At 40.6% G+C, this 26309-nt stretch overlaps 1 protein-coding gene across 4 annotated transcripts in view; it reads left to right on the forward strand.

Annotated features, from left to right (window-relative positions):
* Positions 1-26309, forward strand: part of LOC126266740 (serine/arginine repetitive matrix protein 2-like) — a 320191-nt gene that overhangs the window by 234957 nt on the left and 58925 nt on the right. For 2 of the 4 annotated variants that reach the window (XR_007548913.1, XR_007548912.1), the window contains exon 11: positions 10775-10930. Coding sequence is in view for 2 of the 4 variants with exons in the window: in XM_049971227.1 (XP_049827184.1) it covers positions 10775-10928 (154 nt within the window). In the remaining 2 variants the exon portion in view is untranslated. Of the gene's footprint in view, positions 1-10774; positions 10931-26309 lie in introns of those variants that run through there. The other 2 variants (XM_049971227.1, XM_049971226.1) reach the window with 1 other exon arrangement.

The raw sequence follows: 26309 nt of genomic DNA on the forward strand, positions 1-26309 counted from the left end.
TATCTTGGCTTCCCTCTGACAACCATGCCTCCATCCTTGCTACCTTCCCTGTTTTCCTTTCCCTGTTGCTTCATAACCTGGGTTGTGAGTAACTAAATCCACTTTCCCTTCTTCCCTTTCTTTCCCCTCTCTCCTCCCTGATGAAGAAACATTTATTCCGAAAGCTAGGAACTTAAATTTTCGGTTGTTTTTTGTGTTTCTATCAGCTGTACTGAGCTGAGGTAAGTACTGGCCAGCCCCTCTATCTCTTTGTTAGTAATTGTTTCACATCTTTATATGAGATTTTCCATTAATTAGTTAAATTCAATAGTTCTTCCGTTACCCAAGGATTTCTACCAGTCCTTGTCTTTTTACCTACTCGATTCTCTGCTATCTTCACTACTTCATCCCTCAAAGTTACCCATTCTTCTACTACTTTATTTCTTTCCCCCATTCTTGTCAAATGTTCCCTTAACCTCTCCCTGAAACTCAGTACAACCTCTGGTTTAGTCAGTTTATCCAGGTCCCATCTCCTTAAATTCCCGCCTTTTTGCAGTTTCTTCAGTTTTAATGTACAGTTCATAACCAATAGATTGTGGTCAGAGTCCACATCTGCCCCTGGAAATGTCTTACAATTTAAAACCTGGTTCCTAAATCTCTGTCGTACCATTATATAATCTATCTGATACCTTTTAGTATCTCGAGGCTTCTTACATGTATACAACCTTCTTTCATGAGTCTTGAGCCAAATGTTAGCTATGATTAGGTTGTGCTCTGTGCAAAATTTTACCAGGCGGCTTCCTCTTTCGTTTCTTACCCCAATCCATATTCACCTACTACGCTTCCTTCTCTCCCTTTTCCTACTGACTAATTCCAGTCACCCATGACTATTAAATTTTCGTCTCCCTTCACTATCTGAATAATTTATTTCATCATACATTTCTTAAATTTCATCATCATCTGCTGAGCTAGTAGGCATATAAACTTGTACTACTGTGGTAGGCCTGGGCTTCGTATCTATCTTGGCCACAATAATGCGTTCACTATGCTTTTTGTAGTAACTTACCCGCATTCCTATTTTCCTATTCATTATTAAACCTACTCCTGCATTACCCCTATTTGATTTTTTGTTTATAACCCTGTAGTCACCTGCCCAGGAGCCTTGTTCCTCCTGCCACCGAACTTCACTAATTCCCACTATACCTAACTTTAAGGTATGCATTTCCCTTTTTAAACTTCTAACCTACCTTCCCGGTTAAGGGATCTGACATTCCACGCTCCGATACGTAGAACGCTAGTTTTCTTCTCCTGATTGCGACGTCCTCTTGAGTAGTCTCTGCCCGGAGATCAGAATGGGGGAGTATTTTACCTCCAGAATATTTTACCCAAGAGGACGCCATCATCATTTAACCATACAGTAAAGCTGTATGCCGTCAGGAAAAGTTACGGCCGTAGTTTCCCCTTGCTTTCAGCCGTTCGCAGTACCAGCACAGTTGGGCCGTTTTGGTTAGTCTTACAAGGCCAGATCAGTCAGTCATCCAGACTGTTGCCCCTGCAACTACTGAAAAGGCTGCTGCCTCTCTTCAGGAACCACTCGTTTGTCTGGCCTCTCAACAGATAACCCTTTGTTGTGGTTGGACCTACGGTACAGCTATCTGTATTGCTGAGGCACGCAAGCCTCACCACCAATGGCAAGGTCCATGGTTTGTGGGGGGGCTCATTTTGTTAGGAAGCAGTTTTTCAGCAGCTAGGACTTTGAAACAAATGACACACTGTAGGCATTCTTCATTTTCACCAGTAACACACCTGAAACCGAAATTCAAGGAAGTCTCATCGTAATTTGTGCTATTTCGTCTATTCATATAATTGAAACTGTAATCATAGATTTGAATTGTCCCGTTTGTCAGTCAGATTTAAAAATCTGGTCATGTAGGCAGAGAAACACAAATCACAGAAGCGAAACCAAAATTAAAAGCTACCTGCATTTGACAAAACCTTCAGTCTGGTTGTTAATGAATGAAAACAAATGAGTTGTGTAGTACGAATACACTGACATTCACCACTACTATCCCACTTGCGTTATTTTACTTAGAAAGCGAGTTGTTATGTTTTTGAAACCACCGCAATACCCCTACTGTAAGGCCCCGACGCCCCAGGGTGCCGCGACGCACGTTTTGAAACCCCCTGATACAATGCGTTGCAACGATTCTTTGTGATCAGCCAAAAGTGTGGACAATATGGGTTTCATTCCGCTCTGAAAGAAAGAGAGAGATTTGTATGGAATGATTGACTGGGAGGCGCCGTAGAGCAGGTTCAGCCATCTGTATTGGAAAGGTTTTTCGTATCCTTCGCGCAAAATGGCATCTTTCATTCTAAAAATGTGAGAGGTGTATGTTTAAGTGTATCTGGTAGCTGCAGGCGAGTGTAAACGTGTGTTTACAGCCTTGCCCCTGCGGCCAGTAAATGTGCAATTGTGCTTGTCCAGCACGCAATCAGAAGTATGCGTGTAGGTTACATGCGTCTTTCTCAACATGTGCGTGCCAGTGATTCCACTCATACTTGTGTTGACACTGGGTGCCTCAACTTCCATGTGGGGTAGGCTACAGCTGCACGGCGACTATCAACAAGGCGTACAAGTGTAAACGCACATTAATGATTGTTTGCATAGTGTCATGTCGTGTTTGTGTTGTATGATGATGCGGGAAGACAGAGGCTGAAACCCAGTGCCAGCACGTGGCCTACTCCCCTCGAGTAGCATCAGTGGAGCCTCTGAATTAATGCCTCCATCTGGCAGACGGATCACATAAACAGCGTCACAGAGCCTCTCTTCATGAGACGCTGCACAGAGGTCTGGAAGTTATCCAGGTAATTGGCGCGAAGACTGGTGATCGAGGACTTTACTCCACCAAGCGGTTCCAGGCGCTTCAGTCGGGAACCGCGCCGCCACTACTGTCACAGGCTCAAATCCCATCCCGGGCACAGATGCGTGCGCCGTCCCCAGGCTAGTCAGGCTTAAGTAGTTCCAAGTTGTAGGGGACTGACGACCTCAGATGTCAACTCCCATAGTGCTCGGAGCCATTTGAACCACTACCCCTCGTCCCCTATGCCATAAACGCAAAGGGAAAGCAAGTGGCTTACCCGGTCGGTTACTCATCCAAGTACTCCCGGCTTTGGTGAACTTCGATGATCTGGCAGGCAACAATGTATTTAGGGAGGCAAGGCCATTTTCAAGGAATGAGATGCTTGAGGATGGCTTAGAAACTCTTAATTTACAACGAATTTCGAAACCTGGCGGTGTGCTTTTAACTTACAGTTTTCAGTACTAAAGAAGAGAAAACAAATACGTCAGAACTATTGCACGAACCTTAAGCAACAAAGAAGGTTTTACTCATTCGGTTTCGGTAGACAGGGTGGCTGTACTCAAAACAAAGGGCGGAAAACGGTTTATTTCAGACCCCAATGAAATGCAAACTTCTTCAGGAATGAATGTGATGTGAGCGACAGTTGTCGAGTAGAAATATATTTCTATGAATTAATGGTTGTAGTACTGTTTATAGCTTACATATCTGAGTATCAACGGTGCTAAAAATGATCCTCCATATATTCAACCACAACAGAAAATGTTTCTTATTTTAATATAGAATTCACGAAACAGGAAATGGAGTTTCTCTTTGACTGGTAACTGATACGGACTAGGGATTAACAATGTGAGTAAAAATAATCGGTTAGTATGTAACTGACCGAGAGAGATTTCTTCTCTCAGCATCAGCTGACCAGTTTACACTTGCCTCAGAGTCAATGAAATAATGCGGTTGCTGTTGCTTGTTTTCTTCTATTGTATCATTTTACAAACAAATGTCCTTTTCCTGAAAATTTAAGGAGTGTTCAGGTGAAAACGTGTGAAACATTGTAACAAACAAGCCGTTTTAAATCTGCTTACGCCGCTTTGGGATAACTTGGTGAGACATGTAGGAGCACCAATCTATTGTCGTCAGTTCCCCCTAAAAAATTCAAAGCTGTCGCCTCAGCGGGCAAGGTGTCGCTCCCCGTTTTTTTTCTACGTCAGAGGTCTGATACTCATCCAATTCCACTAACATGGAAAAACCATTAACAGTGACGTATACTGCGAGACACTGTAGCACGCAAGTCCATTAAGAGCAAACGCCCTGGCTGCTCACGGACGGACTGATTCTGCTGCACAATAACGCGTCTCCACTCGTCTCCAAAGTCACACGAAGTGTAATGGTCAACTTCAAGTGGGAGCACTTTGAGCATCCGCCCTACAGCTCGAACATTTCACCCTACGACTTCCAAGTGCTTGGTTCGCTTAAGAAACGTTTCTAAGTGACGTGCTTCAACTCGGACGTGTGATAGAATGAGCTTATTTCAACCACCCTCCCACCATTTTTTCCCTCATGAACATCATTTGTCTAGCATTCATTACCAAAATGTTCCTTGTCATTCTTAAAAGTTCACCCACATATAGAGTTGTTCATTGTAAGCTTTATCTGGTGTGAGTACCTATGTTTTTCAGTTCAACAAAAACTTGCCATTCTGATTAAGGTTTTCCATGGTTCTCATAAGTGGTTTGAAGCAAAAGCTTGGGTGTTCTGTTATAAACAAGATTAATTTCCCTTCTCATTTTTATCCAATCTGAATTTCTATTGGTGATGGTGACAAAATTTTAAAACTCAACCATTCCATCTTTCTGAATGCACATTATGGACGTACATGTTGATTGATTCTATTGTCGATCTTATATCCTGTACAAACTGTACAATTATTGTATGATTATATGATAGCGGAACAAACACTGGTAGCAGTTACTTCTGTAAAATATCTGGGAGTATGCGTGCGGAACGATTTGAAATGGAATGATCATATATAATTAATTGTTGGTAAGGTGGGTACCAGGTTGAGATTCATTGGGAGAGTCCTTAGAAAATGTAGTCCATCAACAAAGGAGGTGGCTTACAAAACACTTGTTCGACCTATACTTGAGTATTGCTCATCAGTGTGGGATCCAAACCAAGTCAGGTTGACAGAGGAGATAGAGAGTTATTTGGTAAGCGTGATAGGGTTACGGAGATTTTTAGCAAACTCAAGTGGCAGACTCTGCATGAGAGGCGCTCTGCATCGCTGTTTAGCTTGCTGTCCAGGTTCCGAGATGGTGCGTTTCTAGATGAGGTATAGAATATATTGCTTCCCCCTACTTATACCTCCCAATGAGATCATGAATTTAAAATTAGAGAGATTTGAGCACGCACGGTGGCTTTCCGGCAGTCGTTATTCCCGCGAACCATACGCAACTGGAACAGGAAAGGGAGGTAATGACAGTGGCACATAAAGTGGCCATCGCCACACACCGTTAGGTGGTATGCGGAGATGAAGTTGAAGTTAGTAGAGATACGTGCTGCTGTAAAAAGAGCAATGCGCAAAGCATTCAACCACTCCCACCGTCATACCTTAGCAAAAGATCTTGCTGAAAACCCAAGGAAATTCTGGTCTTACGTACAATCAGTCACTCACTGATCAGTCTGGCCTGGCAACGGAAGACAGCAGAACGAAATCTGAAATTTAAAATTTAGCATTTGAGAAATCTTTTACGCAGGAGGATTGTACAAACATACTGCCGTTTGAGTCTCGTACAGATTCCCGTATGGATTACGTAGTGATAGACATCCCTGGGGTTGTGAAGCAGCTGAATGGGTTGAAAATAAATAAATCGTCAGGTCCTGATGGGATTCGAATTCAGTTTTACAGAGAGTACTCTACTGCATTGGCTCCTTACTTCGCTTGTATTTACCGCGAATCTCTTGCCCAACGTAAAGTCCCGAGCGACTGGAAAAAAGTGCAGGTGGCGCCTGTATATAAGAAGGGTGGAAGGACGGATCCTCAAAGTTACGGACCAATATCCTGAACATCAGTTTGTTGCAGGATTCTCGAACATATTCTCAGTTCGAATATAATGAATTTCCTTGAGACAGAGAAGTTCCTGTCCATGCATCAGCACGGCTTTAGAAAGCATCGCTCCTGCGAAACGCAACTCGCCCTTTTTTCACATGATATCTTGCGAACCACGGATGAAGGGTATCAGATGGATGCCATATTCCTTGACTTCCGGAAAGCATTTGACTCGATGCCCCACTGCAGACTCCTAACTAAGGTACGAGCATATGGGATTGTTTCCCAAGTATATGAGTGGCTCAAAGACTTCTTAACTAATAGAACCCAGTAGGTTGTCCTCGATGGTGAGTATTCATCGGAGGTGAGGGTATCATCCGGAGTGCCCCAGGGAAGTGTGGTAGGTCCGCTATTGTTCTCTAACTACATAAATGATCTTTTGGATAGGGTGGATAGCAATGTGCAGCTGTTTGCTGATGATGCTGTGGTGTTCGGGAAGGTGTCGTCGTTGAGTGACTATAGGAGGATACAAGATGACTTGGACAGGATTTGTGATTGGTGTAAAGAATGGCAGCTAACTCTAAATACAGATAAAAGTAAATTAATGCAGATGAATAGGAAAAAGAATCCTGTAATGTTTGAATACTCCCATTAGTAGCAAAGCACTTGGCACAGTCACGTCAATTAAATATTTGGGTGTAACATTCCACGTGACTTCCGCAAGGCGTTCTATACAGTTCCCCACAGTCGTTTAATGAACAAGGTAAGAGCCATCTCCCCATCTTCATTCGGTCCTTTCTTTCTCGCCGCCTCTTTCGATATCGGGTTGGTAATGTGCTATCTGATTTGTACGTGCAGGAAAATGGTGTTCCTCAGGGGAGCGTCACCCTCTTTGCCATCGCCATTAACAGTATCACATCCACTATCCAGAGTCCGGCCCAGTGCTCCTTGTTTGTGGACGATTTTGCTGTTTCCTGTTCTTCCTCCAGTCTTGTCACTGCTAGTCGGCAGCTGCGGCTTACGATAAAGCGATTAGAGGCATGGACTGCGAAGATGGGTTTTACCTTTTCTGCAGACAAATGTGTGTGTGTTCATTTTAATTGTTCTTGACGTGCTTTTACCTCCCCTGAATTGCGTCTGAGGGACACCATTCTTCCTTTTAGAGACACTGTGAGGTTCCTGGGCCTCACTTTTGATTCCAAGTTGTCGTGGTTGCCGCACCTTAAAGACTTCAAGGTGCGGGCCCTGAAGGCACTGAATATTTTGAAGTGTCTGAGCCATCGGTCTTGGGGAGCAGACCGGGTGTGTCTGCTGCAGTTTTATAGGGCTTTCGTCCAGTCTCGTCTTGACTATGGATGCACTTTGTATGGGTCAGCGAGGCCTTAGTATCTGAAGATTCTTGACACAGTACACCTTTAGGGTATCAGGCTGGCCACTGGTGCCTTCCGTACCAGTTGTCAAGTTATGGCTTCCTGTGGCGTTTACCATCTTTGATGCCGAATTGTTTGCGATCTTTCAGGCATTGGAGCAGATGATATGTGTTCTCAGTCTTAAGTTTCTCATCTGTTCTGACTCCCTGAGTGGCCTTCAGACCATGCAACACTTGTACCCAGTGGATGCGGTCTTCCAGAACATCCATGATGCCCTACTCCACTTGCAACGGCAGGGGAAGGAGGTTTCTTTCTGCTGGGTGCCGGGGCACGTGGGTATTAGGGGAAACAAACTGGCGGATGTGGCTGCCAAAGATGCATGTTCTCTCCCTCATGTTGTTGAATGTGTCGTCCCCCTCCATGCTGTTACCTCCCTTTTGCGTTTTCGTGTTATGTGTCAATGGGAAGAGGAGTGGCTTGCAGGCGGGATGAGGTTCTCCTCACTCGCCTCCGCATGGTCCCTTAACGCATGGTTTTTTACTCCGGTCGGAGGACCCCCCAATCTGCAGTGCTTGAGGCGTCCAAATTACTGTCCGACACATTTTACTTGACTATCCTTTATTCTCTGACCAGAGGGCGGTGGTTTTCTTGCCACCGGATTTGCCCTCTATTTTGCAAGACGACACAACAACTGTGGTTAAGGTCTTACGGTTTTGTGTCCTGTGTCCTGCCCAATTTGTTGCCTTGGATTTTAGGGAGAGGATTTTAATGTGCTGCTGGGTGACTGGCTCACCCAGGTTTTAGGTAAGAGGTCCGCCAGTTACGATTACCTACTAGTTTCACTTCGATTTCTGTTCTCTTTTCCTTGTGTTTCCTTTCCTTTTTTAGTGCGTTTCCCCCCCCCCCCCTTTTCTAGTGCGTTCCCCCCCCCCCCCCCCCCCCCCCCTCTGTATGTGAAGATTTGGAACGGCATCAGGTCTGTGTCTTTTAGCCGTTCTCCTTATTCGCTGTCCGTCTTCGTCCCTTCACCACATGTGTTCCTGTTTCTATGCGCTTGGGCACTGATGACCACGCTGTTTAGCGCCCGAAAACCACACACACACACAAACAAAAGAGCATATGGACTATCAGACAAATTTTGTGATTGGATTGAATAGTTCTTAGATAACAGAACGCAGCATGTCATTCACAATGGAGAGACATTGGAAGTTCACTGAGACTTTTTGCGGATGATGCTGTGGTATATCGAGAGGTTTTAACAATGGAAAATTGCACTGAAATGCAGGAGGATCTGCAGCGAATTGACGCATGGTGCAGGGAATGGCAATTAAATCTCAATGTAGACAAGTGTAATGTGCTGCGAATACATAGAAAGATAGATCCCTTATCATTTAGCTACAAAATAGCAGGTCAGCAACTGGAAGCAGTTAATTGCATAAATTATCTGGGAGTATGCATTAGGAGTGATTTAAAATGGAATGATCATATAAAGATGATCGTCGGTAAAGCAGATGCCAGACTGAGATTCATTGGAAGAATCCTAACGAAATGCAATCTGAAAACAAAGGAAGTAGGTTACAGTATGCTCGTTCGCCCACTGCTGGAATACTGCTCTGCAGTGTGGGATCCATACCAGACAGGGTTGATAGAAGAGATAGAGAAGATCGAACGGAGAGCAGCGCGCTTCGTTACAGGATCATTTAGTAATCGCGAAAGTGTTACGGAGATGATAGATAAACTCCAGTGGAAGACTCTGCAGAAGAGACGCTCAGTAGCTCAGTACGGGCTTTTGTTGAAGTTTCGAGAACATACCTTCACCGAGGAGTTAATCAGTATATTGCTCCCTCCTACGTATATCTCGCGAAAGACCGTGAGGATAAAATCAGAGAGATTAGAGCCCACACAGAGGCATACCGACAATCCTTCTTTCCACAAACAATACGAGACTTGAATAGAAGGGAGAACCGATAGAGGTACTCAAGGTACCCTCCGCCACACATCGTCAGGTGGCTTGCGGAGTATGGATGTAGATGGAGAACATTGCAGAGCGATATGAGGTGGGACAAGCATGTAATGGCAGTTGTGGAGAAGGGGGATAGTCGTCTTCGGTTCATTGGTAGTCTTTTGGGAAGATGTGCTTCATCTGTAAAGGAGACCACTTATAAAACAATATTACGACATATTCTTGAGTAGTGCTCGAGTGTTTGGGATCCCTATCAGGTCAGATTGAGGGAGGACATAGAAACAATTCAGAGGCGGGCTGCTAGATTTGTTACTGGTAGGTTTGATCACCATGCGAGTGTTACGGAAATGCTTCAGGAACTCAGGTGAGAGTCTCTGGAGGAAAGGAGGCGTTCTTTTCATGAATCGCTACTGAGGAAATTTAGAGAACCAGCATTTGAGGCTGACTACAGTACAATTTTATTACCGCCAACTTACATTTAGCGGAAAGACCACAAAGATAAGATAAGAGAGATTAGGGCTCATACAGAGTCATATAGGCAGTCATTTTTCCCTCGTTCTGTTTGGGAGTGGAACAGGGAGAGAAGATGCTAGTTGTGATACGAGGTACCCTCCACCACGCACCGTATGGTGGATTGCGGAGTATGTATGTAGATGTAGATGTAGAATGTGATATGCTGTATTCACAATATACCTCTCTGATGTGTTTGTATCTTTGCCTAGTAATGTCCCATCCCCACTCTTCCATCTTTTCCTTATTATTACCGAGGTTGATGCATATGCTGGTGTGCTCACTCACTCACACACTCACTATTTAGTCGGTGAAGAGGGGAGGAGAGGGGGGGGGGGGGAGGCTGGGAAAATAGGGGGCAATAGTTCTTTGAGATGGTAAGGTGAGAGGATGGATGTAATAAATTCTACAGGTGTAAGTAATCAAGTAGGACAATTACTTGTTACAATGGAATGAAAATTACTTGTTAGCTAATCTAATTTAGGGACTGAATTATTACTTTCCACGTACAGAGAAAAAATTATAAACTGCTACTCATAAAGCAATTCTCAGAGCATGTCCCTGATCAACTGTGATAGTAGTGGTATTATAAACCAGACTTGATCCTCACTGTAAGTCATTGGTTGGCGAGATGATTTACGAGAATTTTCTTGTGTCTGTTATTGTTCGCGTGATTTACAGTCACATTAAGAGAACCCAGTATAAAATGAGTAGTTTTTAAAAATGCATGTATTCATGGGCTTGTTAATGAAAGGTCTCACTTCTCTTCTTATTGATAGTATGCTACCAGCTGTGTTATCTATTACATGAAACATATTGTTGACTGCAGCATAGTGATGTGTGTGCGTATTATGCTGAGTTCATATCTTGTGTTTCATATGCTGCTATCTTACATCAATAATTCCATTAATCATTGTAACATAACATAGTAATATTATTTATTATAATAAGAACCTTATCCTTAGTAAGTGAAATATATAAATGATAATATAATGTGGCCACATATTATTTTATATATCATGTTTCTTTCTGTTGGTGATTTCTACAGAATGTGCAGTCATCAAAACTTAAAATATCAGTCAGATCTGAACTGAAAGACACAGTGAGAAAGGATAAACTTCAGTCATCAGGCCATGCTGCAGATATGGTATTGAAATCAGATGATGCGCAGATTCAGGAGAAGCACCTGGATCCTAACACAGGTAAGAATATTTTCATGTTTCCTCCCAAAAAGTTGTATGTAACTAAGATTACATATTACTTTTAGATACTGCAACCTTGTGTCCTCAGTGTCAGCATCCCTTTCCAGAAAATAAGAAGAAAAAGAAAAATAGGGAAAAAATGTAACTGATTAATAGATCAGGAGGTGAGATCAAGAAGGTGATAAAACTTCACAGTAAAATAACACTGCAGAATTTGTGGACCTTGTCAACAGGATTCATCTCAAGAATAAATTTACTCTTGAGATGGAGAGGGATGGTGAGGTACCTTTTTTGAATGTCTTAGTGTTGGTTATTTAGTGTCTAGAAAACCAACCCACACAGACCAATATCGGAATGCAATCAGTTTTCGTCATCATGCTCACTGATAAATTAATGTTGGTACAGATAGCAGATGGTTTCCGACAGCGACTATCTACATGCTATACTTCAGCATTTGAGGCTCATATTCCTAGAAAATGTTACAGAAAGGAGGATATTGCTGATACTTTCAGGTGCCATCAACAAAGGATGCTTTGTGACTCAGCAGAAGAGACCAAGCCTGCAGCATTTCTTCTTTGCTGTGCAGCTGTGGACAGCAAAATATTACCTATGCTTCAGGGGTATGGATTGAGACCAGTGTTTCAGCCAACCTCCATGATCTGGGGTGTTATGCCCCATTAAAAACCTTGTAAGTATAAGAGTGCCCAGTTTTATGATGTTCCCTTTAAAACTGGCAACATCTGCATAGACGGAAAAATTCCAACTGTCACTGGTGTTGTTCTGAACACTCTTAACCACATAGAGCAAATGGAGTTGGAGAGCTGAATGTTGGTTGAACAACACACAAAATATGACTTGAAAATACAAGATTCATAGCCTGTGTGCATCATATTGTAATTCCATCATAAAAGAGGTGACCCAGAATAGAATAAATTGTAATAATTTTAACTGATCAGGAATACACACTCAGTTGGACACCTAGCAAAAATGAAGATGGATCGTTGTTATTTTTAAGGCTGCTGCAGCAACAGTTTCAGATGTGGCATTGTGTCTTCTTGCCACCTGACATTTAATCTCATGGTGAACTGGAGCTTGATGCACATTCATTGCTTTGGTCTTACTTTGGAAGGTTTCAGATGTTGCTACCTTGGCTTCTTGATTGGAATGCAGTAAGTAGTTTCACTCCTGAGTACAGTAGTGGAGACAGCTATCAAAACCTCAAGGATTTTGTTCAAATTTATGGGGCTTGAATAGTGAGAAGATTTTATTCAGCCAGTCATTTCTTATACAAATTCTAATGAGTACCTCTCATCTCGGGTGTTACCACCAATACAACTTCAGTGTGTCGCTGTTAACGAGTCTCTTCAGATTTTGAGTGGTGTGGTGCTGCATTTGCTTATAAACAAAATAAATGAGTGATGATTGTATATAAATAACATTGTAACCAGAGCCAAGTTATGTACCTAATCACGTGGCACAAAAACACTTTTTTATATGGCCCTGTGCTGATCTAGCATGAAGTTATTAGCAAAGTTGTGCAATGAGGCTGTCTTGTAAACAATGCACCAAATTTAGTTATGGCATGTCTGAGGTTCCAATAAAATATTCTTAACGCTATTGGAACTCATTGACACAATCACTGTTCCTATAAAGTATTCCACATTTTTCTGAATGACCCCAGCAGATGTCTAAATGATTCTTTCAACACAACTTCTGTCCTTTTCTTCCTCCAGTCATTTTAAAAATATACCATAAAAATTTTGTACTCCTTGTTCATATTCTAGACATCTCTTGACAAGTAAGCAGTTTTAAATGCGTCTTTTATAATGTAGTATCTATGTTCTAAATAAAATGTATTGTAAATAATTCATCACATGTAAATCTGAATGCAGATGGAAAGAAAAAGAGAACAACATTGCGTTCATTACTTTTTTTTTTTTTTTTTTTTTTTAGCTAACTTTGACTCAAAAGGCATGAGTTGTGCTACAACACAAGTTTTCCATGAACTAATTTATAATGTGAAATGCTGAACAGATAACAAAATTAACTGTAGAGGAAATCATACTATACAGGCTACATATATGCTGTTAAAATAACCGGACTGGTGGTTCCTCCCACACCCAGAGCAGTGCCTGCCGTGTGCTTGTCACACAAACTTGAAACATGAAATGCTTCATTTTGTTGGAAGGTCGAGAACTCTTGCAGTTTAGTACAGCACATGTAGAAACATGCTGTTTCTTGCAGACATCTGTGGCTTTTGCTGCCATAAGAGCTAATGACCAGTAATACATTTGCAAACATTAGCACAGTATCAATGAGAAACGTATGTAGATAAGTTTAACATTACTGGTTTCTCTGTCAGTAAAAATCAGTTTAAAATCCATGTAATTAAAATAAACTTCTGTTTCAGTTCCTGTGTGGCTTTCTGTTTAATACAGTTCTATTTTCTCTCAATACGTAACATTGTAATTTTTTATTTATTTATTATTATTATTATTAAAATTTTTAAACTGGAGTTTATTCATGAAGTAGCTACTTTTATTTGGATGAGCAGACCTGATGGTTTTAACTATTCTTCATATATTTCTGTAGGAACTAAGTTTAATTTAGATGAGTATTATCTCCCTCTCCTTTTATTCTATTCTCTTAATCCTGCATTTATATCTTTCTTCCCTCCTTTAGTTTCCATCTTCTGGATAAACAATCATCTTCTCTCAGTCTAATATTATATAACTTTTTTGTAGAATGGGTAATATTCCTTCACAAAAAATTAGGCAGTCTTTCCCATTAGTCCTTGTAGGTGTTACTTTTGAATACATTATGGGAGTGGCAGTGACAATGTGTTACAAATATTTACTATTAAAAACAGTCTTGATCACGATTTATTTACCAAGGTGACTGCTTTCGACCACTGCTGTGCTCATCTTCAGACCATTGAGTAGGAAACTCTTTCTGTTGGAGAATCGCCACTGATTCACTAGTGATTCTCCAACAGAAGGAGGTTCCTACTCAATGGTCTGAAGGCGACCGAAGCAGTGGTCGAAGCCTGTCACCTTGATAAATAAATTGTGATCAAGACTGTTTTTAATAGTAAATACTGGTAGATGTTGATTCTGTTGTTGAGTGAATGATACTATCTCATGTACTTGAGTTGGAATCATATTGTATGTTTTCCACTTTGATATTTTATTTGGCAGCTTAATTTTGTGACTTTGTCAAATAATTCACCATCTTGCTGAAAACACATGTATCTTTGACTTCTTCAATGCATTCTAACTTAAATAAATGTTCTCGTCAACAATGGGCGAACATATTGTACCTGTCACTTTTTTCCTTAAAAGTTTGCTTTTTGAAGTAGTCTCTCAGTTTTTAATAAATAATAGCCACAAAAAATTTTCTCGTACATACACTCCAAATTTACCTTGATCATTTTTCATATATGATGATTTGCTCATTATGCAAATCATACTTTCTCCTTTTACATGTTACCCATTTCATTTTTTATTGTTGTTGTTGTTTTTATCCTCGGTCCAAAGACTGGTTTGATGGAGCTTTCAATGCTCATGTATTCTGTGCAAGCCTCTTCATCTCTACATAACTACAGCAACTTCAGTTTATTTGAAACTGCATATTGTAGTTAAGACTTGGTCTTCCTCTACAGTTGTTACCCCAACCCCGCCAGTTTACTCTGTTTCTAAGTTCTTTTTTCCTTGATGCCTCAGGATGTGTAATCAGTCAAGTTGTACCACATGATTTTCTTCTCTCCATAGTTGCATTCAACACCTCTTCATTAGTTATGCAATTTACCTGTCTGTTGTTCAGCATCCTTCTGTAGCACCACATTACAGAAATTTCTTCTCTTCTTGTCTGAACTATTTATCATCCACGATTCCCCTCCATAGAAGGGTGCGCTCTAGATATTTACCCTCAGAAAAGCCTTCCTAACGCTTCACTTGATATTTAATGTTGAAATTTCTTTTATTCAGAAACCCTTTTCTTGCTGCAGCCAATCTGCATTTCATATCCTCTTTACTTTGGCCATTCTGTTATTTTACTCACCAAATAGCAGAACTCGTTTACTATTTTTAGTGTTCCATTTGCCAAGCTAAGTCCGTCAGCATCGCCTGGTTAATTCAACCACATTCCATTAACCTTGTTTTACTTTTCTTGATCTTAATCTTTTAACCTCTTTTCAAGACACTATTCATTCCATTAAGTGCCCTTCCAAGTCCTTTGCCATGTCTGACACCATTGTGATGTCATCATCAAACGTTAAAGTTTTTAGGGTGTAGAAAAATTTCCCCTACCAGTCACAATACAAGGTTATTTATTTGTCACACGACCGGTTTCAGGCTTGCGCCCACTTCAGGTGTTTATACATTCATGTACATGTTTATATACTAAAGACCATTGTATAAATACAAAAAAATTATTTGCTGGTGACCAAACAGATACAAGTGGGCAGTTGTAAGTGGCAAGGCAGCATTTGTCGAAAATATATCTGTACTTATATGTAAGCCCGAAACTGGTCGTATGACAGATAAATAACCTTTTATTATAACTGGTAGTGGAAATTTTTCTACACCCTATAAAGGAACAGTTACGGAGTTCAACAGCTTCCACTATGGATAAAATTCACTTAAAGTTTTTATTTCTTCTCCCTAAACTAAATTAATTCCCGTTCCAAATTTCTCCTTTGTTTCCATTAGTGCCTGCTAAATGTACAGATTCAATAACATTGCAGATAGGTTATGAATCTGTCTCACTCCCTTCTCAACCTCTGGCTCCATTTCATGTTGTTTGATTCATATTAACTGCAATGTGGTTTCTATATGAGTTGTAGAAAACCTTTCATTCTTGGTGTTTTATCCGTTTCCTTCAGAATTTTCAAGGAAAGTATTCCAGTCTGCAGTGTCGCTATCTTTCTCTAAATCCAAAAGTACTAGAAACATAAGTTTTCCTTTCTTCAATCTGTGTTGTAAGCTATGTTGTGGGGCTAGTATTACGTCATGTGCTTCTACATTTCTCAGGAACCAAAACTGAGATTACCTGAGGTTAGTTTCTACCTGTTTTTCCATTCTTCTGAAAATAATTCATATCAGTATTTTGCAGCCTTACTTATTAAGCTGATGGCTTGGGAATATTCACATCTCGTCTGCTCCTTCCTGGTTTGGAATTGGGATTATTACATTCTTTGTGAAGAATCATGCATACCACATGGAATGGTTTTGTCATGATATGTTCTCTCAAGGCTCTCAGTACTCTTGCAGTACCAATATCCCATCTCATCTTCATCTACTTTCTCTTCCCTTCCATGGTATATATATTGAAGTTTTTTCTTTTTTCTTTTTTTTTCTTTTCCTCTTTTTTTTGCGCATATCTTGTATACAGCGTGTACCAGATATAAATGTAGATATTTTTGTATGTGATACGTTAATTTGTAAATACACCAGTGTGTTAGTCATTTTTTCTCTGCATCAAACAGTCTTCCCACAAACTCACCACAATCTTTATGAACTGATGTTTTCTGCATGGTCGCAACCGCACCAATAAGTGGCCTACTGTTAGTGTAGCTACTCATTTTGCATCCAGGCAGCCGCTCTTCAAAACCTGATCTGCTGCCCAGGGGAAAATAAGCATTAATGGCTTGCTCTTACCACACATACTTGGAGCTACTAACCAAACCAAAACAATACTAGTCCTAATAGCTACAATTATTAGTCTGCAAATGATGTAAATATTGATGTGATGCTGTTCACTACATCATTTTGCCCGTTACACACTGTATATTCCTGCTAATTTTCAGCATTCCCTTCTTTCCTTTCTATTGGCTACCCATCTGAGCTCTTAATAGGTACTGCTGTTTTATCCAAGGGTATCTTTAATTGTCCTGTGGGTATCATTTGTCTTCCCCAGAGTTATACATGCTTTTATTGCTTTGCATTTCTTCTTTAGCTATTCCTGATTAGTAATTTTGCACTTTGTCAGTCTCGTATTTTAGACATCTGTATTCCCTTTCGCCTGCTTCAATTGCTGCATTTTTATATTTTCTCTTTTTGTCAGCTAAATTCAGTGTCACCTGAGTTATCTAATGATTTCTACTATGTCTTGTCTCTTTATCCATGTGGTCGTCTGCTACTTTCACTATTTCATCTCTCAAAGCTAACCAATTGTTTTCTATTATATTATTCCCTCTGTTTCAATCCACCTGCAACTCTCAACAACCTCTGGTGTCTTCAATTTATCCAGGTCCCATCACACTAATTTCCTGCCATCTGCAGTTTCTGCACTTGCAGTTGATAAACAGTAAATTATTGTAAGAGTCAGCATCTGCCCCTGCAGACATCTTAGAATATAAAATTTGCTTTCAGAATCATTGTCTTGCCACTATATAACCAATCTGAAACCTTCCAGTGTCCCCAGGTGTCTTCCACATAGACAGCCTTCTTTCATGATTCTTAAACCAAGTGATAGCAATGATTAAAGTATTCTCTGTGCAAAATTCTACCAGGCGGATTCATCTTTCATCTCTTTCCTTCAGTTCATGTTCTCACTATTTTTCCTTCTCTTATTTGTAGTTCCACCTTCCATCAGTTAAATTCTACATCTCGAGTTAGCAGCCAGAGACTGGGTAATGTGCGTGTGCGTGTGCGTGTGCGTGTGTGTGTGATTCCAATGAAGGCCTTTCTGGCCGAAAGCTTACTTGTTTGACAGTCTTTCTGTTGTGCCTATCTGTGACTTACATCTCTGCTATATGGTAAGTAGCAATCTGTTATTTTCATAAAATTGACATTATTCCATCCTGGGTTTTCCATTGTCTGATCTTATGTTATCCAAGGATTTCTACTTTGCAGTGTCTTTTTGTATCTTTGATACTTTGCCACCTTCACTATTTCCTCTCTCAAAATTACCAATTCATCTTTCCCCTGCTTTAGACAGTTGTTGTGAATGCTCCCTTTAAAACTTTCAAGAACCAGTGGATTTTTCAATTGATCCAGATCCCAACTTCTTAAGTAAGATGAACCTGTATGTGCTGTCGATGACGAATGTTCATCAGAGAGTGCCAGGAGTGCCCCACGGAACCATGATAGGACTACTATTATTCTTTATATGCATAAATGTTCTGACAGACAGGTTGAACAGCAGTCTGTGGCTGTTTGGTGCTGTGATGTTTGGGAAGATGTCATCATTGAATGAATGCAGTATGATACAAGATAACTGGACAGTATTTCTAGTTGGTACAATGAATGTGAACTAGATCTGAATGTAGAGAAATTTAAGTTAATGCAGATGAGCAGGAAAAACAAATCCATAATTTATGGATACAGTATCAGTAATGTGCTGCTTGGCTCAGTCACATTGATTAGATATCTAGGCATGACACTGTAAAGCGATATGAAAGGGAACGAGCATATAGGGACTGTAATAGGAAAGGTAAATGGTTGACTTTCGTTTATTGGGAGAGTTTTAGGAAAGAGTGAATCATCTTCAAAGGGTATTGTAAATAGAACATTAATTCAACCCATTCTTGAGTACTGCTCAAGTGTTTGGGATCCCCATGAGGTCGGATTAAAGGAAGGCATTGAAGCAATTCAGAGGTGTGTTGCTAGATTTGTTACCTTTAGGTTCAATCAACACCCCAGTATTACAAAGATGCTTTTGGAAATGAAGTGGGAATCTCTGGATGGAGGCAATTTTCTTTTTGGGGAACACTACTGAGAAAATTTAGAAAACCAGGACTTGAAGCTAACTGCAGAACGATTTTACTGCCATGAGCATACTTTTGTGTAAGGACCACGAAGATAAGAGAAATTAGGGCTCATATGAAGGCTTATAGACGGTTATTTTTCCCTCACTCTGTTTGCTTGTGGAACGGGAAAGAAAGCGATTAGTTGCGGTACACAGTACCATCGACATCACGCCATATGGTGGCTTTCAAAGTATAGATGTAGATATAAACGGAGATGTAGAATAATGTACTTCCAGGTAACAGCTGTGGCTTTTTTTTTATTTTTGTGCAATATTCCTATGGACAACCAAGTCATTTTCTTCAGATGCTGCAAGTTGTGTTGTTACATGTGTTTGTTGCTTGTGCTCCTAACAGACAGCCATTTTGAAGCCAAGGCAGCAAGTACACACAACTTCTAAGTTGCTGCCATTTATAATGTATTTAACAAAAGTTTAAACTTAGAATATTTCCTTTAAAAATATGAATATGGAAATCCCAATAATCTTATCATATTCTGAAAAGTTCGAGCTTCAGTATTATTAGAACAGGATTTTGAAATATGACGTGTAACAAAAATTCATCAGGAATTTTCATCTTTTGGAAATAATTTTATTTATTCATCTACACTTATGTTATCCCCTTTAGAGTAGTCCTTATTAGATATTATACTCTTATGCCAGCACTATTCTAATCCCCGAAACACTTCTGAAACTCAATGTTTGTGGTAACACTTAACTCATTCAATAATGCACATTTACTCTCATCTAAGCTTATATAACAACAGCCCTAAAGATCCTCTTTTTTAAGAAACTGAAAAAAGTTACATGGGCCATGTATGGGGAATATTATTACGAATGCAGTGTTGTTTTTCACCAAAAAATGATGAACAAACAATGAAGTGAAGTGTGAGCAGGTGCCTTATCATGGTGCAAAAGCCATAAATTGTTACGCCACTAACCGGAGCTTTTTTATTTGCTTCCCACAAACTATGTTGAACTTGTAGCTAGTACTCTTTGTTGATTGACATTTTGCCAAGAACTTGGGGTGTTCTGTACTATTCCATTAAAATCAAAGAAAACAGTGAGCAGAACCTTCATGTTACACCAAACCGAGGTATCTGCCCAGGCGGCAATTTCATGAGGAGAGGGGGTGCACCAAATTCATATTCTCGAGGAAAAAGACCTTGTTTCACAAAGCACCTAGCATCCAGCACACATTGGTTTATCGATGATTCATATGATTTTGAAACGCACCCCTGTTGGTTTTTGAACAAATTCTATGTTGATTTCTGAATGAATCGTAAGTTGATTTTTGAATGCATGAGCAGTGTATGTGATGTCTCTGCCAGGGGAATCCCAGTGGCATTTAGAAATAAACTTTACTGCAGACAAAAGGGGACGGGGCTATATGATCTGAACGGAATAAAACCGAACGGGTGAATGCCAATGTGGTGGGCGGTTTGCGAATGATCAGCATTGTTATAATTACTAGCGAAATCTGGAGGTTCAGACTACCAGAGTAGATATAAAAGACTAACAGGAATAATAAGTAAGCAGTATTATGTATTATCTTCTTTGTGTATCCAAGAAAATGAAATTTTGACAGAAAATGTTTGGCCAGACCGCTACACTAGTAAGGGCTAGTTGTACAGGCCCCGGATAGCAGCCACTAAATTTCTATTCTGGGAGTAGCATGGAAAACGCATTGTATGAACACGTAATAATGCCTAAACGGAGAATACACACTGGATAACTAAACTGGTGATTGTAAGTGAAGTTAACCGGAGAATAAGTTTTGACCCTGATGGGAATAGTTACAGAATTAGTGATGAGAAGATCATTTGTTAGAATGGGATGGAGAAGAAACAGGGACATCACACAAATTATGGATGAATATGATGATTCCAAATTTACATAAAAATTTCATACTACCACTTTTCGATCTCATGCTTCAGAGGCCAGAGCATATGAGTGAAACATGAAACTATTTTCTAATATAAAACTTTTTGTTTGTAGTAGACCTAATAGGCATTTGATATTGGTACTTCATGAATTATATTATATTGTGTTATAAAAATTACGGTTTGTGCCAAAACAGTCTCGTTTATGTTTCATTTAAATAGCAGACATTGAGAAAGTACAAGTAATCAGATCGAGAAACCACACCAGCCTTGGATACTATTTGTTTTAACAGCTTTTTCAGTATTAGACAACGGTATTTAGTTTTTTCATGTAGCAAAACATTTGATGCACTTTGTTGCGGTAATAGATATCTTTCTCGTAAAGGAAAGCACGCCATGTAAAGCTGTAGTAAGATTAAAGAGAAAATAAAAGTGATAGGACTTAATGATTGAAAAAATGTGTACTGTTTTGCTTGTCTCTTGTCTTTACTGGTTTTGTGTGACCTATATTTAATTTGATGTCACACAAAACATCAAGTTATTAGCTAATAGGCAAATTTTCGAAAGAGTTCTTGTTCTCGAAGTTGCAAAAAATCACATCCTCTATTAACTGCGAGTTTTTTAAAGAGAGAGAGAGGAGTGGGGGGGGGGGGGGGGGGGGTGCAGGATGTCGAACTGGCCGACTGGGAGCAGTAGAGGCACCACAGGACATTTAATTTCCATTGTCCTGAGTATAGTTGGATGGCATCCGTTACAAAATATTACACTTTTGAGTTCCACATAGCGAAATACAGTGACGTGCAATAAAAAAATGCTGTGTGGAGAGGCGTGGCATTGCACTTTGGCATACTTGAGACCAAATAACATGTCTCACATTTTCTCGAACATATGTATTTTATGTATCAGACTCTTCAGAAAGACGTGTGCTACAAACTGAACATTTTTTTGAAAAGCCATTTTTTTTTAAATTTTTGGCATCGTACCTAAAACGCTCGAAGGAGGGGGGGCCACTATCTAGTATTGCCCCAGTTTGGAAATACCATAAATCTGGGACTGATTAACAGAGCAGTCTTGAGATGGGTAGTCTTCATGTGACCTGTGTTTACGTTTAGTGATTTTGCTGGTTCCTCTTCGTTCACTGCTCTCACGTCAAATGAAAACAAAACGAATATCTGTGGGCGGGAGCTATCAAGTGAATTAAAATACATTCACATAATTATGGAAGGCTGAAATATGTTATTAGTTTCAGATTTTATTTTATTTCCACCTTTCTGGCAGTCAAGCATTAATCGCCTTGCAGAGCAACGAAGTTATTTTTGCGGTTTGCTAAAGAAATTTGGCTTTGATTAATCTTTCCTGCTGAGGCAGTCAATTTATTCAAAACAAAGTGTTTAATTCTGCACTATTGGCTAGTTTCAACTGTTCACTACGTTTCAAGTACACTTTTTCATATAGCACCTATGGCATTATACCGTAATAAAGAACCAAACATGAGATAATATAGTACTGATACGCCAAGAAAACTTACATCTGAATCTGGACTTATGAATGTGCACCTTAAGCCAGATTTTACTATGATTCACGAAATTCTGATGCTCTTGGGCATCCTGTAATGTCTTGTTTCTTTTATGACGTAATGTAAGATCTTTTAATGTTTTACATTTACGAACGTATGGGCTTCCTGCGTCATGGTAGCAGCACAAGCGCGGTGATGTCTGTTATCTAGCACTCTCTGACAACTCCTGAAACGAACCTATTAAATAGGGCATGGGAAAATATTACGAATGGTTGTTTGAAAAGTGTTACTTTCAAGGTAAATTTCTTTTTACGCAAGATGAACTATGAGCGAGAATGTACGATGATTTTCTTAAATCACAGAACATTTGACTCTCATTTAAAAAGCAACTCTTTGAGGAGTACCATTTAGAATAATTTAGAGCCCAGAAGACAAGACATTTATGTTGTTGTTAAAAATTTTACTGACACATTTGTGTTATGTATCTTAAAGCATAACACACACAAAAATGATCAACATTATATGTGAAAGCTTAACTTGTCTTGCAGCTTATTCATCTTAGAGACCAATATTATATGTGAAACTTTTCTTTTCTTGTAGCAACACTATGTGTATTAATTTAAAGCATTAATTATTCCTTTTTGTGTGTTCGCACTACTTAACAGTGATGTTGCTATTGGCTGGCTACATCACGTGTCCTACACTATGAATAGCCATTGTCATAAGCTGGCGAGATTATGTGACATGAGCTATGACTGGCTTACAAAAGCGCATCGCAATCTCAATTTCAATGCTTTGGAGAGTAGCATGTGATGTTTGGTGGAATTCGAATTAATATGAAAATATGTAGTGTACATATTGCTATACATCAGACATCTTTCCAAAACGTGGTTTTTCCCTGGGTTTCGTTTTCTAAAGTGCCGGGAAATTCTAAACCGATGTATAAAACCATAATTATTCAAAGGACTGATAAGTTTTAAAGTTCTGAGAAAAGTATACTGTCACTTAACACGGAGAAAGTGTATTTTTAACCAGGAAATCTGGGAAAAATCCGGGAATTTTTTTTCCTTATCCGCGTATACACCATGTTATAGCAATTTACTGAAAATTTTTTGATCCATTTTAAAAACAGATCAGTAATTGGCACTTGTAAGCCAACACATATAACATTTTTGTCAGCTGATGACAGACTAAACAGCCAATATGGCTACCAGTGTACACATACGTTTCAGTCTCGTTTACCACAACAGCCACGAAAAATCGTGCGAGTAGGTCTAGTACATCCACCAAAACTACGAAATTCCTGATACTCTTTGAATGCACCTGATATAATAAGGTATAAAATTGAGTGGTGTCTAGAAGTTGTATCTTAAATAATGAACAGTGTAGGAAGTGATAGATTGCTATGTACCATAAAGATGAAATATTAAGCTGTGGGCAGGCACAATTAAGACACTTACACAAAACTTTTAGCCACAGCCTTCATCAGCACTGTTCTTGTACACGAGCAAGCACACCTCACCCACATGATGCCATCTCCAGCAGCTCAGACGACAATGCAACTATTGTGTGGGATGGAAGCAGCAGTCTGGAGGGGGCAGGCAAAGGAAAGGGATAACAGTGTACGGGTAGGGGGAAGAGAGGAATACTGTCTGGTGGAGTGTGCAGTGACCAGAATGCCAACAGGCACACCATCGGGAGGTTGTGGGGAAGGGAGATGGGGATAAAAGGAGTGAAACAGGAGAGGAGGGGGTAAAGATGGGCTGGTGTGTTGGCATATGGTGGCAAACTCAGGGGTAGGAGCAGAGAATCGCCAGAAGTTATAGGACAGAGGAGCTGGAAACTGTTGGGTGGAGGGTGCGGGGACACTATGTACCCGGAGGTAAAGGCCGGAATAATTTCAGGAGCAGAGAATGTGTGGTAAGGATAACTCCCATTTGCACCATTCAGAAAAGCTGGTGGTGGAGGTGAGGATCCAGATAGCTGGGGTAGTGAAGCAGCCATTGAAATCAAGCTGTTACATTCAGTTGCATGTTGTACCACAGGTTGCACTTGGCTGCAGTTTGGGAGTGGCCATTTGTCCTGGAGGATAGCAATTTGGTAGCCATACCAACATAAAAGCTATGCAGTGATGGCATCAGAGGTAGTAAATGACATGACTGCTTTCATCTGTGGCCCCGCCCCTGATAGGGTAATATTAACCTCTGACATAACTGGAATAGAAAGTGCTTGGTTGATTGATTGTGCAGGTCTTGCACCTCTGTCTTCCACAGTGATATAAACCTTGTGGCAAGTGTCTGCGATTGAGAGTGAAATAGGGACAGACTAGGGTATTGTGGAGATTGGTTGGGTCATGGAACACCGCTTTAGGAGGGATGGAAAGGAACTTGGGTAGGATGTCCCTCATTTCAGTGTGTAATCAAAGCCCTGAAAAAGGATGTGATCCCGTTGTTCCAGTCCAAGGTAGTATTGGGTGAGGAAGGGTGCATTCCTTTGTGTCTGGGTGGTGAGGGTTGTGGGAGTAGTGGGGATGTGAGTTAAATAGCTCGGCAGATCTGTTTGCAGACTAGGTTTGGGGTGTAGTACATGTCTGTGAAGGCCTTGGTGAGACCCTCAGCATACTGGTCAATGAAGTTCTGGTTACGGCAGATTGTCCGTCCCCAGGCAAACAGTCTGTGTGGGAGGGATTTCATGGTGTGAAAGGCATGTACTGTTGGTGGTTGCTGTGTTTAATGTGGATAGAGGTGCAGATGGAGCCATCAGAGAGGTGGAGGTCAACGTCTAGGAAGGTGGTAGCACCTTGTGTTGAGGAGGCCCAGGTGAAGCAGATGGGGGAGGTGTTTAGGTTGTGAAGGAATGAAGATAGGATGTATTGGCCATGAGTCCAAATCGTGAAGATATTATCAGCAAACCAGAACCAGAATAGGGGTTTTCTGTTTTGGGAGGCTATGAAGGTCTCTAGATGGCTCATAAACAGGCTGGCATAGGAGAGTGCCATGGGATGCGCATGGCTGTGTCACAGATTTGTTTGTATACCTTCTCTTTTAAGGAGAATAAGTTGTGTGTTAGGATAAAATTAGTGAGGTGTAAAAAGAATGAGGTAGTGGCGTTAGAGTCTGCAGGACATTGGAAAAAGTAGTGTTCAATAATGATAAGACGATGGGCATGAGGCATGTTGCTGTATAGAGTTGAAGGAAGTGGTTGGAGGTGTTGGCCAATGAGGACCAAAATTCTTTCATTGGGGGCGCAATATCCAGCTGCAGTGGGACGTCTAGGATTGTTGGGTTTGTGGATTGTGGGGAGCATGTAGAAGGTGGGTGAGTGGGATATCATGGGGATGAGGAGGTAAATGGATTCAGGGGAGAGGTTTTGGGTAGGGCCTGAGACTTTAAGCAGAGATTGGAGATTGTGTTGGACTTGAGGGATGGGATCGCTCTTGCAGTGTTTATAGGTGGAGGCGTTAGAGAATGCTGTAGATCTTCTGCCATGTAGTCACTGTGTTTCATAACAACAATCATGGAATCTTCATCTGCAGGTAGGATGATTAGGTCAGAATTTGTTTTGAGGTTGTGTATGGCTATTATTCTTCTGCTGAAAGGGTGATGTTCTCAGGAAGGGTCCTGGGGAAGGATTGTAAGTGAGGAATTCCTGAAGATCACTAGTGGGTGGTTAGGTGGGAGTGTGCGAGGATCATGGTGGATGGTGGTATGAACTGGAAGAGGCAGGGTTCAATGTTGGAATTAGGTTGATTTTGGTTGGGGGGATTGGTGGTAAAGAAGGGCTTCCATTGCGGGGACTGGGAGAATGAGAATAGGTCTTTGGTAAGTCCAGCATGGTTAAATTTGGGTGTAGGGATAAAGGTGAGGACTTTGGACAAGACTGAAACTTCTGTGGAACTGAGCATTTTGGTGGAAAGGTTAACAGTGTTACAGAATGTTTTGGCTCTGGATTTGGTGGAAAGATCGTAGAGAGTCTTGGGGGATGCTGCAAGTTGAAAACGTCAGCTAAACAGGGTTTAGGTGCTCTGAGTGGTGGATGAGCAGGAACACCGTGGATAGGTCAAGAGTTGGACAAGTGATGCTCTGAGGAGGCAGGTGTAGGGTATCAGCAGGTTGAATGACTTATGGAGGTGGTAACTGGAATGCTCTCTGAAATTGATTACCTTACTCTCCAGCACCTGGAGGAGCATTCCAGACACCACCTCCTGTCCTTCCCACAGTGTTCCTCCTCGTCCAC

Source organism: Schistocerca gregaria, chromosome 4 (assembly GCF_023897955.1).
Source record: "Schistocerca gregaria isolate iqSchGreg1 chromosome 4, iqSchGreg1.2, whole genome shotgun sequence".
Classification (NCBI taxonomy): domain Eukaryota; kingdom Metazoa; phylum Arthropoda; class Insecta; order Orthoptera; family Acrididae; genus Schistocerca; species Schistocerca gregaria.